The sequence below is a fragment of the Orycteropus afer genome, unplaced genomic scaffold (assembly GCF_000298275.1).
Source record: "Orycteropus afer afer isolate SDZICR_OR568_19922 unplaced genomic scaffold, OryAfe1.0 scaffold00227, whole genome shotgun sequence".
Taxonomy (NCBI): domain Eukaryota; kingdom Metazoa; phylum Chordata; class Mammalia; order Tubulidentata; family Orycteropodidae; genus Orycteropus; species Orycteropus afer.
In genome coordinates, this window is record NW_006921814.1 from 4,203,444 (window position 1) to 4,221,886 (window position 18,443).

At 36.6% G+C, this 18,443-nt stretch overlaps 1 protein-coding gene across 1 annotated transcript in view; it reads left to right on the forward strand.

The window, feature by feature from the left end:
- Window positions 1-18,443, forward strand: part of WDFY3 (WD repeat and FYVE domain containing 3) — a 341,413-nt gene that overhangs the window by 63,079 nt on the left and 259,891 nt on the right. Inside the window, exons 2-4 of the mRNA XM_042782046.1 lie at window positions 3,498-3,621; window positions 10,434-10,487; window positions 15,064-15,173. Coding sequence (XP_042637980.1) covers window positions 3,498-3,621; window positions 10,434-10,487; window positions 15,064-15,173 — 288 coding nt within the window. The remainder of the gene's footprint in view (window positions 1-3,497; window positions 3,622-10,433; window positions 10,488-15,063; window positions 15,174-18,443) is intronic.

The following is an 18,443-nucleotide window of genomic DNA, read 5'->3' on the forward strand; positions in this document are numbered from 1 at the left end:
AAATGCCTTTGCATAGTCAATAAAACACAAGTAAACATCTTTCTGGTATTCTTTGCCTTGAGCCAAGATCCATCTGACAGCAGCTGTGATATCCCTTGTTCCACTCAATTTGAGTGGTCCTCTTCTGAATCCAGCTTGTACCTCTGGAAGTTCTCTGTCCATATAGTGCTACAACTGTTTTTGAATTATCTTCAGAAAGATCTTACTTGCATGCAGTATTAATGATATTATTTGATAATTTCCACATTCTGTGGAATCCCCTTTCTTTGGAATGGGTCCAAATGTGGATCTATTCCAGTCAGTTGGGCAGGTAGCTGTCTTCCAAATCTCTTGGCCTAAGTGAGTGCCTCCGTTTGTTGAAATATCTCATTGGGAATTCCATCAATTCCTGGAGCCTTGTTCTTTGCCAATTTCTTCATTGCAACTTCTGCCTCCTCCTTCAACACCATTCGTTCTAGATCATATGTCACCTCCTGAAATGGATGAAAATCGACCATTTCTTTTTGGTACAGTGATTCTGTGTATTCCTGCCATCTTCTTTTCATGTTTCTTTTCATTCAATATTTTGCCATAGAATCTATCAGTATGGCAACTCAAGGCTTAAATTTTTTCCTCAGTTCTATCACCTTGAGAAATGCTGAGAGTGTTTTTCCCTTTTGGTTTTCTAACTCCAAGTCTTTGCACATTTCATTATAGTAATTGGATTTTTCTTCTTGAGCTGCTCTTTGAAATCTTCAGTTCTGCTCTTTTATGTTGACATTTCTTCTATTTGCTTTAGCTACTCTCCGCTCATACTCAAGTTTCAGAGTCTTTTCTGTCATCCATTTTGGTCTTCTCTTCTTTTCTTGTCTTTTGCTTTCTTTGTGGATGATGTTCTTGATGTCATCTCACATTTCTTCTAGTTTTTGGTCATTGGTGTTCAGTGCATCAAATCTATTCTTAAATGGTCTCTAAATCCAGGAGGGATATATTCAAGATCATATTTTCGCTCTTATGAACTTGTTTTTAATTGTCTTTATTTTCAAGTTGAACTTGCATATGAGCAGTTGATGGTCTGTTCCACAATCAGCTCCTGGCCTGGTTTTGGCTGAATATATCGAGCTTTTCCATCACCTCTTGCCAAAGATGTAGTCAGTCTGATTCCTGTGTGTTCCATCTAGTGAAGTCCACGTGTACAGCTGCCATTTGTGTTGTTGAAAAAAGATATTTGCAATGAATAAGTCATTGGTCTTGCAAAATTCTACCATGCGATTTCCAGCATTATTTCTGTCACCAAGGCCAAATTTTCCAACTACTGGTGATTCTTCTTTGTTTCCAATTTTTGCATTCCAGTCAACAGTGATAGTTAACACATCCTGACTGCATGTTTGGTCAATTTCAGACTGCAGAAGTTGATAAAAATCTTCAGTTTCCTTATGTTTTGCTTTGTTGGTTGGTGCATGCATTTGAATAATCATATTAACGGGTCTTCCTTGTAGGCGTATGGATAGTATCCTATCACTGACAGCATTGTACTTCAGGACAGATCTTGAAACATCCTTTGTGATAATGAATGCCACACGATTCTTCTTTAAACTGTCATTCCCGGAGTAGTAGATCATATGGTTGTCTGATTCAAAATGGCTAAAACCAGTCCATTTCAGGTCACTAATGCCTAGGATATCAATTTTTATGTATTCCATTTCATTTTTGACAACTTCCAATTTTCCTAGATTTATACTTTGTACATGTTCTGATTATTAACGGTTTGTAGCTGTTTCTCTTCAATTTGAGTGGTGCCATATCAGCAAATATATGTCTCAAAAGCTTTACTTTATCCATATGATTAAGGCTGGGTTTACTCTGATAATGCAGCTCTTTCCCAGTCCTATTTTGAGAGCCTTCTAACCTAAGTGACTCATCCTCCTCCTCTGTATTGGACAGTGTTTCTGGACTATTCCTAAAGTTGTGTAGTAATGTATCAGACAGTGTTTCTCTGCTATTCATAAGGTTTTCCCTGGCCAATTCTTTGAGAAGTAGATGACCTCTTCCTTCTTCCTAGTGTGTCTTAGTTTGTAAGCCACGCTGATACCTGTGCACCATGTGCACCCCGCTGGGTTTGAAACACCGGTGGCACAGCCTCAAGACTCACAGCAACATATCGCCACAATAGGACAAACCGACAGACAGGTTTGTTTCTCTTAGCTATTCACAACCTCTCCAACCTCCTCTTACGTGGATCCCTAATGCTGTCTCCTCACTCTGTCCCTGTCCCCCTTGCCTTTTTCTGTCCTTTCCCTTGCTTTTCCCACTTTGCCACTTGTGGGGCATGGCCTGGGTTCCCTCCCCTACCTGGATCCCTGCGACTGACTCCTTGCTCTGTCGTGGTCCCCCTGACCTTTTTCTGGGATATGTTGTTGTTGTTATATGCCGTCGAGTCGGCCCCGACTCATAGCGACCCCTCCTTGGGTTTCCGAGGCAGTATCACTACGGAAGTAGATCACCCCATCTTCCTTCCGAGGAGTGGCTGGTGGGTTTGAACCGCCAGCCTTCTGGTTAGCAGTCAAGTGCCTTAGGCACTATGCTACCATAGCCAGTATAATATTTCTTTGCTATGTCATTCCAGGTTTTATTTTCTCATTCTGTTTATTAAGTCCAAACTGGTTTATTTTTTAAAAGAATTATTTATTCTAAATTTCATTTGTGTGAATCTTTTAAAAATCAGTTTATTTCTTAACTCCCCCATTTATTTTTTCCCTTTAAATTTTTTTTTTATTTTTATCAAGGTAAAGGAGTACATGTTTCAAAAATTAAAATAGTAGAGTGTTACAACACTCCACCTTTGTTTCCAGATCCCTGGTATCAAAAACCTTAAACTCTGGCTTCCTTCTGGTGTTTTGTTTTTTTTTTTTTAAATTGTTTGTATGTATATATGTGTGTGTGTGTGTGTGTGTAATAAAACATTTCAGCAGTCTTTCCATGTACAGTTCAGTGACGTTAATTATGTTCATTATGTTGCTCAACTATCATCCCAATTATACCTTCACCCTTAATAGACATGTCCTTTTAAATTCTTTTTCTTAACCAAAATAATAAATACAAAATGAGTTTAGTGAATTGATATTCAGCCTAGTCTACTTCTCCCCCTCTGATCTATCTGTACCCTCACAGAACCCTGCCTGTTTTGTGTGAATTCTTAATTTAGGTTCTCTCAGAGGAACATATCATTGTCTGAAGTTTGTTAATAAGATTGATTTAGATTACACAGATAAAATCCTTAGCTTTTTTTAAGGTTTAATTTATTTAATAATTCATTCAGCAGTTTACTTAATATATATAAGGAAATGTGGCTAGACATGTGATTTATTGAGTTGTATTTTAAACATACCATTCAAATCCAACGCAACTGTGGAAGTATACTTACTGACATGATTCTCGAGTCATAGAACACTTTGTCACTCACAGAACTTTTTTCAGAATTGGCAATGCTTTGTTAAAATTGCTTTTTTCATCCACAGGTTTTTGGAAATGCTCCGCCAAATACAATGACAGAAAAATTTTCTGATCTTCTGCAGTTCACAACACAAGTCTCAAGACTGATGGTGACAGAAATTCGAAGGAGAGCATCAAACAAATCCACAGGTATTTTTATAGAAGCCGAGCATTTTATTTAAATGAACAGTTCTGTAGAAATGCTATTAAAATGAAATGGAAAGTAGACACGATTCTAAGCAGTTATCAATCCCTGTTTCCGTTTTTCCAGTCACATTCTTCTATTGACTTCAGTGTTTTCAGGGCTACTCTTCTTGGACCACCACTACCCATGACTCCTTCAACTATTTAACCAGTTGCCATCGAGTTAATTCCGATTCATGGCAACCCCACGTCTATCAGAGTCAAAGTGTGTTCCATAGAGTTTTCAATGGCTGATTTTTTTGAAGTACATCACTGGATTTTTTTCAAGGCACCCGTGGGTGGTCTCAAACCTCCAGCGTTTTGCTTAGTAAGCTGAGCATGCTGTTAGTAACACCCAGGGACTGTATACAACATTTTATTGAGTAGTTCCTTCCAGATTTCTTTGTGTGACATTCAAGGCAAATCCATTATACAGAGTTATTTTTCTTTTCCTTATTTCTTGTATTTCAGATAAACTGAGCTGCTTGTAATCCTCTGACATGTCTGTGCTCTCATTTCTGTGCTTTACTTATGATGCTTCACCTCGGAAAGATAGCCTTCCCCCGTCTCAGTATGTCTAAATCCTCTTAACTTGAATAAAATCACATTTTCTCGACAGATGTTTCCTTTAATCAAAAGAAAATTTTCTCTTCTGAATTACAAAGAAGAGGGTAGCCCTTTGCACATCTCTTGTCTCTCAGCCTTAAGAGTCATATATGTTTGCCTTGTTTTAGGCCATAAGCTGCTTTGGGGGCTTTATTTAACCTACAATCCTTACCGTAGTCCTTTACCTATAGCTGTTGTTGTTAGGTACCATCAAGTCCATTTTGACTCACAGTGACCGTGTGTACAACAGAATGAAATACTTCCTGGTCCTGTGCCATCTTTTATAAATGCTGCCTGAATATTCTTATTAATAAACAGGTAATTTGAAACTTCATAAAATACCATCCCTTTTAATCAAGATTAAAATAACCTTTCTTATTTTAAACTATTGTCTGTCTTCTTCTAGGTTAATTAGAAGTATATTTGTGGGATTGCATCCTTTTTTTTTTTTTTTCATTGTTGTTTAAGTTTTGTAAATAGCTGTCTAACTAATGGCTTTCTTGTTGAAACATTAAATGGACAAGTTGATAATTTAAGTTCTGCTTCTGGTGTCACTTTGGAAAATCATATAACTTTTTCAACCCATCAAATTATTTTTTTCCCAGTAATCAGAGGAATGCTGGTATTTATATGATTTTCTTTTGTTAAATTTAGTTTTTTATAAAATTTTTGTAAGTTATACAGGCACTTAGTTTTGAAGATCAAATAGTTGAAAGGGTTATTTGAAACAGCAGCTCCCTGCTTCTATCGGAGTTTCTCTTTCTCATTCCTGAGAGAAAATCACTTGGAGTTCTTTTAGTATTTACCTCTTTGTCTCCAAATAATGTGCTTACAGTGCAAACCCTTGATTTTTCATATATCCATAATACCTTTTGACTTTCCACAAAAGAAAGTGACACTTTTTACTCTTAAGCTTGCTACCACCACCCCACAGTTGTACATTTCCTGTACCCCCAAATATAATTCTATCATAATTTTGATTACATCAGTGCTCAATATGTTTGTGAAAAGGAAAGCATTATTCTAGGATGAATCATGTACTATGCTATGATTACCTATCCTTTCTCTAAAAACATCTATACCACCCCTCCAGAGTTAATAATTGCCTTTTTTAACTAGTTTCTTACATTTTTATCATAAATTTATCTCCCACTCCCATTTCTCTGAATATCTTCTCAATATGATTGAGTATATCCTCTGTTTTTATCAGTTTCATCTTCTTGGAAGTATCTCTTCCAGGACCTTCTGACCTGCTTTAATCTGTGCTAGTTCACACAACTGTCATTTTTATATGTCCATTGACATCATTTCAGGGATACTTTCCACTTACTTGTATTGTATCCTTTGTTTCCTGAATCCCACTTAATCTCTTGAATTAGCTTTCTCGTTTTGATGAAGCATCTTCTCCAGAGGCTTCCTGGGAAAGGATGTAGAGCTTTCATTTTTTAAAGATATCCCATAGGTGAAGATTTCTTTGACAACTATTGTACAAGGTGAATTCCTTACTTTTCAGCAAGAAAGGCAGTACCTTTAGGCTGACAACCTGTCAGATACCAGAGCTCAGAACAAATTCCTTGATATCATGCAACATGGTTTTGTTAAGAAAGAAGAAACTTACAGAGTCAGGGGTCAACAAGAGGAAAGGAGGCACACAGAGGTCCACCCCAGTCCTGTTATCTCATGGAGAGGTATACCTGGGAGATCTGCTGAATGTGCAGTTAAGGTTTGCATTTATGGAGCGATTCCCCCACTAATCTGCCTCATTGCTGTCCAATTTTAAAGGGCAAGCATGATAGCAATCTTACCAGTGAAGAGACACATAAACTGCTTATGTTCTAGGAACTTTGAGTACTGTGTTGGAAACTACGTGTTTATAAGAGTTGTTTGAGAATGCAAGCCACCAGCCCCCAGAGACTTTGGGGCCAATGGGCAGTTACAGATCCCCGTACCAGCTAGTGGAAACTACCAGTTTCGTGGTAAATTGAACTTAGGTGCAGCCCCTCTCTCAGGAGATGGTCAGCAGGGGGTATTAAGATAGCCAGATCCTTTTCCAGGTAAGCAGTAGCTATTTTGGGATAATCTTGCAGTTTGCATTGTAAATACCTAGCTTTCAATGAGTTTCAGATTCTAGCTTGAAAATCATTTTTACTTCAGAATTTTAAAATCATTTATTTCTCATTCATGATTTAGGTTCCAGTGCTACTATTGAGAAATACAGAGCTACTCTAATTATTGTTTCTCTGTAACCTATTTTTTTTCCCCCTCAGGAAGCTTTCTGAATCCTCTCTTTGTCCTTATTATTCTAAAATTTCACAATAATGTGCTTTGGTAGAGGTCTGTATTCAGATATCATGCTGGGTACTCATGGGACCCTTTCAGTCTGGAAAGTAATATATTTCCATTTTTGGAAAGTTGTTTGAATTATTTAATTATATCCTCCCTTCTCTTTTTCTAAGGAGCTCTGGTGGCATAGTGCATAAGACATTTGTTTGACTGCTAACCAGAAGGTTGGCGGTTCAAACCCACCAGCTGCTCCATGGAAGAAAGATGGGCAGTCTACTTCCGTAAAGATTTACCACTTCAGAAACCCAGTGGGGGACACTGTGAGTTGGAATTGACTCAATGGCAGTGAATTTGGTTTTTAGCTTTTCTCTTTTTATTCAGATTACACTGCCTCTGTAATTTTCTTATCTTCCCTCTCCTATTTTCTATCTGCTTTTTGGCCGTACTTTTATCTTCTCTCCTACTTTTTTCCATATTTTTAATTTCTAAGAATTATTTTTTTTGTGTTTTACTGGTTCGTGTTCTTAAATGGACGTACATTTTCTTCTTATGTCTCTGGATTTTTGTTTGTTTTTCCTTTTTTTTTTTTGCCCCCCTTTCAGGTTTTCATCTTCTAAATAGTCTTTTCTTTCAGGTTGACTTTTTCTGTTAATTTGTTTTTGTTTCTGTCTTTTATTTTAGGGTTTCCTCACCTGTCTCCTCGTTGGCCATCTAGTCTTACGTAAGAATAACATTTTACCATTGAGTAGATTCTGACTCATAATGAAACTGTAGGATAGAGTAGAATTGCCTCAAGCTTCCAAGGCTGTAAATCTTTATGGCAAAAGGTGCCCTGGTGGCACAGTATTTAAGCACTTGAGTGCTAACCTGAGAGGTCTGCTTTTCCACCGCCAGCTGCTCTGTGGGAGAAAGATGTGTCAGTCTGCATCTGTAAAGATTACAGCTTTTGAAACCTTATAGGACAGTTCCACTCTGCCCTGCAGTGTCAGTGTGAGCCTGATTCTACTTAATGGTAATGAGTTTGTTTTTTCTGATAATCTTTGCAGAAGTAAGCTTCCACATCTTCTCCTGCAGAGTGGTTGCTGGGTTCAAACTGCCAACCTTTTGATGAGCAGCCTAGTGTATAACCACTGCATCTTTCCTATATCTTTGCCATCGTAGGTTTGTGGTTCTTAAAAAGTTGTTTGACAGCCATATTAGTGGGGTTTTAGGAGAAAACAGAGATCAACGCGTATGCTTAACCTTCCTTCTTTAACTGAAACCCATTATGCAGTCTTTGGAGCATCACCCTTTAAAATGATTTTGGAATGAGAATCCTTTATCCAGAAGCAGTATATTTTATGAATCGATGTATGACTCTTAAGTGAAATAGTGTTAATTATATTCACAGTCCTTGAAGGAAGCCCAGTGAAAAGCGGTAAGATAGTTTGAAGTAACCTACCTGTACCTGTCTTCTCCTTTCTCTGCCCAAAATAGGATTCCTTTCTTTTTTATCCTTCCTGATACTGATTACTTCTTTGGAATTGAGATGTTGATTTATAAAATTTGGATGTGTTATGCCTTTGGTAGCGTAGTGCCTAAGGCACTGGACTGCTAACCAGAAGGCTGGTGGTTCAAAACCACCAGCCACTCCTTGGAAGGAAGGTTGGCCAATCTACTTCCATAGTGATATTGCCTTGGAAACCCAAGGAGGGGTCGCTATGAGTCGGGTCCAACTCGACGGCATATAACAACAGCAACATGTCTTTTTAGCTGTTTTAAACAGGAAATATGAAGGGAACTTTCAAATACCTAACCTACATGTTTATAGTAAAACATTTTTCTTCATTGGAAATTTGTTTCCCTAATGCCTCTTAGGAGGGAGCTCTGGTAGCATAGTGGCTAAGACACTTGCCTGCTAACCAGAGGGCTGGCGGTTCAAACCCACCAGCCACTCCTCAGATGGAAGGTTGGGCAATCCTACTTCCGTAGTGATAACTGCCTCGGAAACCCAAGGAGGGGTCGCTATGAGTTGGGTTTGACTCGACGGCACATAACAACAACAACAACAATGCCTCTTATGATTTTACATTCTTAGGTCAATTTTCAAGCATACTGTAAGGTATATTAAATGGAGTCAAAGCTGGCTTATTTGTTAATTACAGTAAAAGTTACAACAGCATTTTTCAGAATTTTTTATTTTGGAATAATCAGATACTCAAAGGAAGGTACAAAATAGTACATAGAGTCCCTTTTAAATAGTACATAATGTTACCTTCTCCAGTGGTGTGGTTCAAACCCACCAGCCACTCCTCGGAAGGAAGATTAGATTGGGCAATATACTTCCATAGAGATACCGCCTCGGAAATCCAAGGAGGGGTTGCTATGAGTGGAATCAACTTGACGGCAGTGAGTTTGGTTTGGTTTGAGGTATTTTTAAGATTTTTTTTTTTCCTGTTACGTAATTCCATATAGTTTTTAGTCTTAAACATTCGAAAGCCATTATCTTTAGAATCCTGGGATACTCAATTTTTGTTGTATAAATGTCATGTCCTCAAAAGAAATGTTCCTAATCACCCTATCTCAAGAAGGTCTTCTGTCCTCTATCCCCACACCAGTTGCTATGTATTTAGTCACATCATGTATTTACTTTATAACTATATCATCAACTAAAAGTATCTTGTTTATTTACTTATTTAATTTTGTTATCTCTTGTGTTTAACACTTTATCACTAGCACCTAGCAATATGCCTGGCATAAATTGGGTGCTTAGTAAAACTGACTGATTCTCTCTGCTTTTCTTTTTTTTTTTTTCCTTAAGGAGTGGAGTAAAGTTAAAATGGCCAGCCTTCCTCATTTTTAATAGAAAATCACATTCTGGAGTATCTCCTTAGTATTAAAGCACCCTGGTTATTGGAGTCCTCGTTCCTTTCTTTTTCAGTCTGGAACACTGGAAGTTTTTTTGGTCAGTGTTAACAAAAATAATTTCATGGAGATTTTTGATCTTTTGATTTTTCTGGGGATTATCATACCACATTCATTGATCCTAGATTATCTACCTCTTATATATCTCATCCTTATTTTCTGACTTATTTTGTAGGAAGTTATCACTGAAAATAATTTTACTATATTTTAATTTTCTCAAAAACAAATGAGTACTCTACAGTTCCTTTGAAAGTTGACAGTATTGGTTGTGCCTCAAAACAAGATTATTTTTCCAGGGCTCCTCTGAATCTGGTGTGGTATACTTGTTAATCTGTCTGTTACCTGATAACCGCTTACATAGCAGGTATTTTTATCAGATTATTTCCGCTGTGGACTTAAGATTTCTCAGTAGGAACCATACTCTTGTTTAAATCTTCCCACCAAAAGTTTTAAAAAAAAAAAAAAAGGAGACCTTTTAGCAGATAGCAAAATAGGTACATGAACTGGTTTATAACACATCAGAGAGATTTCATTGTTCTCTGTCCCTTAATTCTCTATTGATCTTTGGCTGCATCTGGTTTTTGTTAAAGTATGTAGTGACTGTCAGCTGAAGAGATAAAATTTTGTGGCCATATTGTGTAAAGGATGCACCTTAAGACTTTTTCCAATCTCTCTAATTATTTGTTAAGTTCAACCATACTTGCCTGCTTAATTCTAAGGACACATGATGGATTAACATCAGTGAAGCAGAAAATTCCCACCTGTGTAAAAATAGTATCTTCAGTTTATTATTAATGACTTTGCTACATGCTAGGTGCCTCTGTTAAACCCAGTGGTGAAATCCCCGGTTGAGTTCTGCAGTAATGAAGAGGCTAGATGATGTTGACCACAATACTCCTGTGGAATCTTGTACGGCATCTTGTGGCAGGATTGATGTAATGTAGTGAATCCCCGATTAGACAACCTAGCCTTTTTTTTTTAAACAGAAAAACAGTGTGTGCTGCTGTCCTCCAAGGATTTCAAAGCCACAACACCTTCAGGTAATTTAATTCCCAAGGTGTGGTTATGTATTATCAAATGACAAGAAGCATGGAAGCTATGAGTTCTAATAGTTTTTCTTACTAACTTTCTTTGGGAGTTTTTTTTTTTTTTTTTTTTTGAGACAGGCTAGGGTTTAGTTTCTTATTAGTGAAATGCATAATACTGCTATTGACATTTTTGGCACTATCATACTGAAGCATAAGTTCTGAAAATAGCATATGCTTTATAAATGGATTTTGCAAACAAAAAGCTGTTAAATTACACTTAATAACAAGTTTTGCATTCTGATGGTTTTTAAATGCTGTCTAATTGAATTCACTTACATTCTCTCAGCACAAACTGGGAAATGACATTTGTTTTAAGATAGTCTACATTTTGTTTTTATTTAATCTAATAACAAGCTCTACTAACTCTGTATTTTTCAGTTTAGCTATATGTATTGAAATGCAGTGTGAAAGCTCAAGCTTAATCAAATGATTAATCAAATGATTGCCAACTTTCAAAATGGGTTAATATAATGGTTTTTTTTTTCATTTACTCTTAAAACTTTAGTTAAATCATCATTTAACTTGTTTGTTAAATATCAGTGTAATTAACAGATTGTACTGTGATATTTTTGTGACTAGGAGTGTGTTTTTCTTGCAAAGTTTTAAAAACTGTGATTTATGGAGGTTGCATGTAAAATTGTTTTGTAGTGTATCTAATTTTTTTTTATGTTTTATTTTTTAAGAGATTGGTTTACATTCAACATCACCTGTACATTTAGTTTCGCTCCCCATTTTCCATGTACAACCATAACCCAGTCTCTTCCCCTATAGTGCATCTAATTTTTAAGAAACTAAATAAATATTTTTAAATGAGTTTCTATACTTATTTTAAATAAAAGGAGTTAAGTCCCTTTGAGATATTCCCAGTGACCTTATATTGAAACTAAATAGGTAGAAATAAAATAGTTTGCCTGAATACTTTTATTATAGTTTGTTCTGTCCATAGTAGCTTGGGACCTCCCCCATATCTTTCAACCACAGCTATCTATCTAGACATCTTTATCTGTGTGAGCATGTACATTAAAGTCAGATAAGATAAATTATTGATGATATGTCTTCTCAAAAACAATAATTATTATTGTTAAGTTGGTAAAGATGTTAAATGGGAGACTAGTAACTTACATTATGGTTGTTAAGATAGGCATTTCATTTGTTGAATAGGCGATCAAAATAAATGTTAGTAATTATGCTTTTGTGGCCCTTATTAGTTTATTGTCACATGTCTTATCTTATTTAATCAGCACAGCAACCCATCAAAAATATATAATGTTTAATAATCAATAGAAAATTTACTTTTATCCATTATTTGTGTTTTATGATCTTGAGGAATCCCTTAATGTTCACTGTCAACAAAAACTTAGGAAAACACACACTGAAGGTATAAATGCTCACCATTAATCAGTTAAATACAGCTGTTTTAAGCCAAGAGTACATTTTTGATGTTTTGGTTCTCAAAATAAGCATTAGCATCCTTGATCCATTAGCATCAAATCCAACAACTTATTGAAAAGCAGTGAAAACACACACTTGTTCAGTTTTTTTTTTTTTTTTTTTTAAAGTTAATAGTACTACATAATATGGATAGAGTCCAAATTAATTTGAAGTGTATCTTCTCTGTGAGTTTCTTGTTTCTGTTCCAGGAAGACAACTTTGTTTTGCCTTTACTTTTAAAGTGGGTTTAGTTCTTCAAAATCTTTTTTTCTTCTACCTCTTTGAGAAGCATATGTGGAATTGATCAGATTATTCACTAATCAAAGTTTTTATGAAATACAATTTCATTACCCATATTTAACAGGAAAATGATCAATTCAAAGCTGCAAGTAGTTTTTTAAAGTAGTTGAGTTATGAAACTGGAAATGCACGATTTGAAACAAATGTTACCTAATTACAGGGAGGTCTACAAAGTGAAAGCATAGCATGTTATCTCCAACTGCCCTTGGCTGAGAGTCTTAACTAACTGGGAAGTAGTTGTCTTCCTGGCTTGAGTATTTAAGTCCTGTCAAGGAATGAGGATTGGTTTCTGAAGTCGTTGGCAAACTGCTAGGTCGATTGGAAGAAAAATTTGCAGGTCGTTTTTACCAATGATCTCAAACTACTGTTGCTAAAACAGGTTTCTCAGAGCTGTATTTTTGTATCTTTCTGCCCTTATTAATGAGGCCTTCACAATTTAATCAGCCTTAAATACTTCTTTCTTTGTGTTACTCTCCTTTTCAAAGCTTTCAGAAATCCCTGTTACCCATAAGTCCAGACCTCTTGGTGTTCATGTGAAATTGAACTCTGTGTCATTCTGTAATCATTTGTTTGATCTAGCTATCTATATTGATTGATTCATTAAAAAGATATTTATTGAATGCTCACTCTTGCCAGGTAATACAGTAGTGAATAAGACAATTAAGAAATCTGCTCTCATACTGTTTATTTTCTAGCAAGGGAAGAGAGACTATAAATCAGTAAACTTATGAATATGATCATTTTAACACTTATGAGATATTGAATATCAAAATTAAGTTAGTGATTATCTCGTTTTAGGCTTCTATGAACTTTTTTCTTTCCCTGTAAATAATAATAATAATAATTACTCTCTTTGTCTTTTATGTGCATGTTGATTAAGAGTATAGGCTTTGGAGCCTAGACAACCTGGATTCGAATATGGGTTCTGTCATTGACTAACTATGTGACTGTAGGCAAATTCCTTATTCTCTTCATTTCTCAAGTTCCTCATCTCCAAAGTCATTATAATAATAAAATATAATTCATAGAGTTCTTATAAAAATTAAATGAGTTAATTTCACAAGTATTTAAAACAGTGCTTGGTGCATAGTTAGGGTTCAGCAAAAACAGAGCATTTTGGGGGGTGGGGGAGTAATTTCCTTTTAAAATATACCTTTAAATTAAAGTGTACAAAGACTGAAATATGCCCAGCACAAAATCCTGTGTCTTTTTAGCAGGTTTTTTTTTTTTAGCATATAATAGTGCTGGTGTTAATACTGTTATCTTGATTGCATTAAATCAAAGAAAAGTGCCTAAGGCATTTGACTGCTAACCAGAAGACTGGAGGTTCAAACCCACCAGCCATTCGGAAGGAAGGTTGGGCTATCTACTTCCCCAATGGTACTGCCTCGGAAACCCAAGGAGGGGTCGCTATGAGTCGGATCCGACTCGATGGTAGTGCGTACTAGTACTATAGAGGAACTCTGGTAGTGCGGTGGTTAAATCACTCAGTTACCAACTGAAAGGTGGTACAAAGCTACCAGCTGCTCCACGGGAGAAAGATACATGGCAGTTTGCTCCATAAATTTTTATGTCCTATGGGGCAATTCTGTTCTGTCCTATAGGGTTGTTATGGGTTGGAATACATTCAATAACAATGGGTTTGGTTTTGGGTTTTTTTGCAAGTCAATCTAAATTCTGTTTATTCATTTTCTACCTCTTTATTGTGTTAAATGTACATCAGTACTTACCCAGTTCAGAATGAACTGATGAGACTTATTTTCTGACAACTTTAATTCATCTGTATCTTAATATAAAAATTAGCCTCCTTGGTAACTTTCAAAGATTCTTTCAACTCTGCAGTTCTATGAAGGACTTTCTTATATGTCTTACTGTTTTTCTTTTCCTACTGTCAAAGTCACTTCGGCAACCTCCTAATTTATTTCCTTCCCTCAGATCTCTGTCCTTTTAGTTTGTCATACATATTACTACTTGTTTAAAAGTTTAAGAATAATCCTTTTAGCAATTACTTTGCTCAAGAAAATACATTAGCTCCCTCTTGTTCAAAGAGTCAAATACAGCCTTTAGCTTGCCCCTCTTAATAATTAGGCTTCTATAATTTTTATCACTATTGTTGATATTAAAGAGGTGCTGGTAGTGTAGTGATTGAGGCATTTGGTTGCTAACCAGAAGGTTGGTGCTCTGAACCCATGAGCCACTCTGTGGAAAAAAGATGAGGCGGTTCTCTTCCATCAAGATTTTGCCTTGGAAATCTAATGGAGGTCACTATGAGTTACAATTGACTCGATAGCAGTGAGTTTGTTTGGTTTGGTATTCATCCTAGACTTTAATTCTCAGCATATACCCTCCATTCCAGTTAAGCCAGTGTTATTATAGTTCTTTGTCTTAACATAGAGGTATTGAGCTCAGTCCTCAACACGTTTTTGTTTTGTTTTAATACTGTGCTCCTATTCTCTGTACCCTTTTGTCCCTTCTACTTCCTGGACAAACATGTAATTGTTTTCCAGGTTTCACACAAATTTCACTTCCTCTATGCTTCTTTTTGATTAGTTCATTATATATCCTTCCCCAAAATATATAGAGGAATATACATTTCTATATAAATTATGTAAAGGGTTATGAATAATACTAAAACATTACTATTTTAGCGTATTTTCCTTTTGAGTATGTAATAGAGCTAGTATAGTATGTGGTTAGTAAATGATCATTTCCTTGCAAGTTTTAAGGAAGAACATCTTTATATGTAGTCTTCTTATAAGTATTCTTCCCCCTTATTACCTTCCCTTTGGTTTTATAGAGGCTGCCAGTCGGGCCATTGTCCAGTTCCTGGAAATCAATCAGAGTGAGGAAGCCAGCCGAGGTTGGATGCTTCTGACAACAATTAATTTGTTAGCCTCGTCTGGTCAGGTGAGTTCTTGGTTTTCATGTTTGATAAATACTTCCTCAAGGGATTTTTTAAAATTCAGTTTATCAATATATCCAAATAAGACTTTATGATAATCATAAGTAGCATAGTATCTAAGGCACTTGACTGCTACCAGAAGGTTGGCGGTTCAAACCCACCAGCCACTCCTTGGAAGGAAGGTTGGGCAATCTATTTCCATGTTATACTGCCTTGGAAACCCAAGGAGGGGTCTCTATGAGTTGGGTCCAACTCGATGACAAATAACAACAACAACAGCAATGTTCTTCTCATTCTTCTTATGTATTACTTCATGCTTCTCATAGCACCTCTGGGAGGTTGATGTTTTATGCATTTTACACATGGGGAAATTAATGGCTTGGAGAAATGTTTCCCGTCTTTGTCATGTCATAACACACATAGAAAATGATACTATTGTATAGCACATTGGGCAAAAAGGCTTGACTACTTTAGTAGAAGGTGAGTAGTCCAAACACTTCCATAACCCAGGTTAGGGAAACTGGTTTAGAAGAATCACTGTTTATTTAAGGTATTTCATATGAATTAAGAACATGGAAAATACTCATTAAAAAGTTCTAATTTTGTGGAAAATAAGAAAACTTTGACATTTTCAGGATAATATATATTCCCTTCCCTGGCACAGTAGAAACACAGTAAATGGGATTAACGTAAACTGGCACAAATGGATAGACAACTTTAGGAATGAAAGAATCAGGAGAAACCTATTCACTTAAAAAAATGAACAAATGTTGCCAGATACCATTTTAGAGACTAAGTTATACTTTAAATCTATCAGTGTTAAGATCAAAATTAATTTTGCTTAAATGAGGGGGAACCAAATCAAACCAAAACCAAATCAAACCACTGCTATGGAATCGATTCTGTCATAGCCCCATTGGATTTCCAAGGCAGTACATCTTTACGGAAGTAGATTATCCTGTCTTCCTTCCACAGAGTGGCTGGTGTGTTTGAACTGCCAACCTTCTGGTTAGCAGTCAAATGTCTTAGGCACGGCGCCACCGTAGTTCCTTAAACAAGAGGAAAAGCTAATGATAACCTAACTGGAAAAGGAGACAATTAAAAAGAAAATTCAAGCTTGTTTTGAGCCAAATTTCTTGTTTAATTGAGGGCCATTTTCTGCTGACAGAAGAGGTGCAGAGATGACTAAAATACGATCTTCACTCATCATGTAGATGACAGAGATGAAGCCCATAAAGATGACACCACAGGATTATGTATAGTGCTGGGAGTTTCTAGGTGGTCCAGACAGTTAACATACTCATTTAACAAGTGAAAGATTGGAGATTCAAGGCCACCAGTGATGCCTTGGAAGAAAGTCCTGGCAATCTGTTGAAAAATCAGCAATTGAAAACCCTGTGGAGAACAGTTCTATGCTGACAGAAGGGTTACCATGAATCGGAATCAGAGGAATGGTAATTAGTTACTGGTTGGTTGGTATAAAAAAATACAGTTGAGTCAGTTCTGACTGATAGCAACCCTATAGGACTAAGTAGAACTACCTGAAAAGGGTTTCCAAGGCTGTAATTTTTATTGAAGTAGACTGCCACAGCTTTATGGGTTTGAACTGATGGGTTTGAACTGTAGACTTTTTGGTCAGCAGCCAAGCACTTTAACCACTGTGTTACCACCTTTGGTTGGTATAACCAGAAAAATAAAACTCACTGCCATCAAGTCTCGGTTCTAACTCACAGTGACCTCCATGGAGTTCCAAGGAGGCATATCTTTGCACAAGTAGATTGCCCCATCTCCTTCCACAGAGAGGCTAATGGGTTTGTACTACTAGTGTTCTAGTTAGCAGTCAAATGCCTTAGCACCTGTATTACCAGAGCTCCTTTTTGGTTGGTATTGTTGTTACGTGCCATCAAGTCGGACCTGACTCACAGTGACCCCTTCTTGGGTTTCCGAGGTGGTATCACTACAGAAGTAGATTGCCCAACCTTCCTTCCAAGAATTAGCTGGTGGGTTTGAACTGCCAGCCTTCTGGTTAGCAGTCAAGTGCCTTAGGCACTATGCTACCAGAGCTCCTTTGGTTGGTATAGTGCTATGAAAATAGAAATGAGAGTTGCAAATTTTGAAGGTGGGAATAAGAGGGAAGATGAGGAATTACGGATGTTTTCAGATATGAGCAGACATGTAAACTGAGCTTTAGATGTGTTCTGACGAAGTATTCCAGAAATAATAAATCATGGATGAGTGAGACAGGGAAAATTATGCATGGTTGGAGGCAACAAATAATATTGAATGTGTAGATCTCCAGGAGATTATTCTTTCGGCTCTTTCATCCTCTCCCTCACCCTACTCTACATTAGTTCAGGCCCCTTCTTTCATATGGTTTTCTGCATTAGCTGCCTAATAAATAACCTTGCCTGCCAATTCTTTATATCTAATTTGTGTTCTCTACTACCATCAACTAATTTTTAAATCATTCTTGGTTTATAACACTTCATTGGCTCTACATTGCTAGAAAAATAAGAGTTGAACTATTTAGAATTGGAGACCATATGCATAGGTCTTTCAGCATGCACTCTTTGTTATCAACCTAGGTTTAAGTCCTGGCTTTTCTACTTAATCAGCTTTCTAACTTTAGGCAGGGTTTGCAAGTGATAGTCTTTAATTACATATGTAAAGTAAGAGCCATACAGTAATAGAACTTACCTCGTAGAGTTGACTTGAGGAATAGGTGAGATACTGGATATGAAGTTCTTTAGCCTTATGCCTATTATATAACAAGCACTCGTTAAAGCATAGCCATTATCATCATGATTTTTCATGAAGCCAGAAACTCTGGGTTCTTAAACATCCTGTACCATATGACCTAACCTCCTATGTGCTACCAGGTGATGGTTCACCTCTCATTTTAACTTCTTAGACATCACTGTTACACTCTGGTAATACTGATCATTTCTTTTTGTTGGCCTGTATATACAGGCATCAGTATTACAATTAAGAAATTAAATTGTAATTATTTGTGAATCTGCTGCTGCTAATACCCTATGATCTTCTAAAGAGCGGGGATGCTTTAACTTGGCATGCTCAGCTCCCAACACATTGCCTAACATGCCCCAGACACTGAGTAAATATTTGATAACGAAGTAAATAAACTAATCAACCAATTGATCCCAACCCATTGACCTCTGTTGTTGTTGTTAAGTGCCGTCGAGTCGTTTCCGACTCATAGCGACCCCATGCACAGCAGAACGAAACACTGCCCGATCCCGCACCAGCCCCACAAT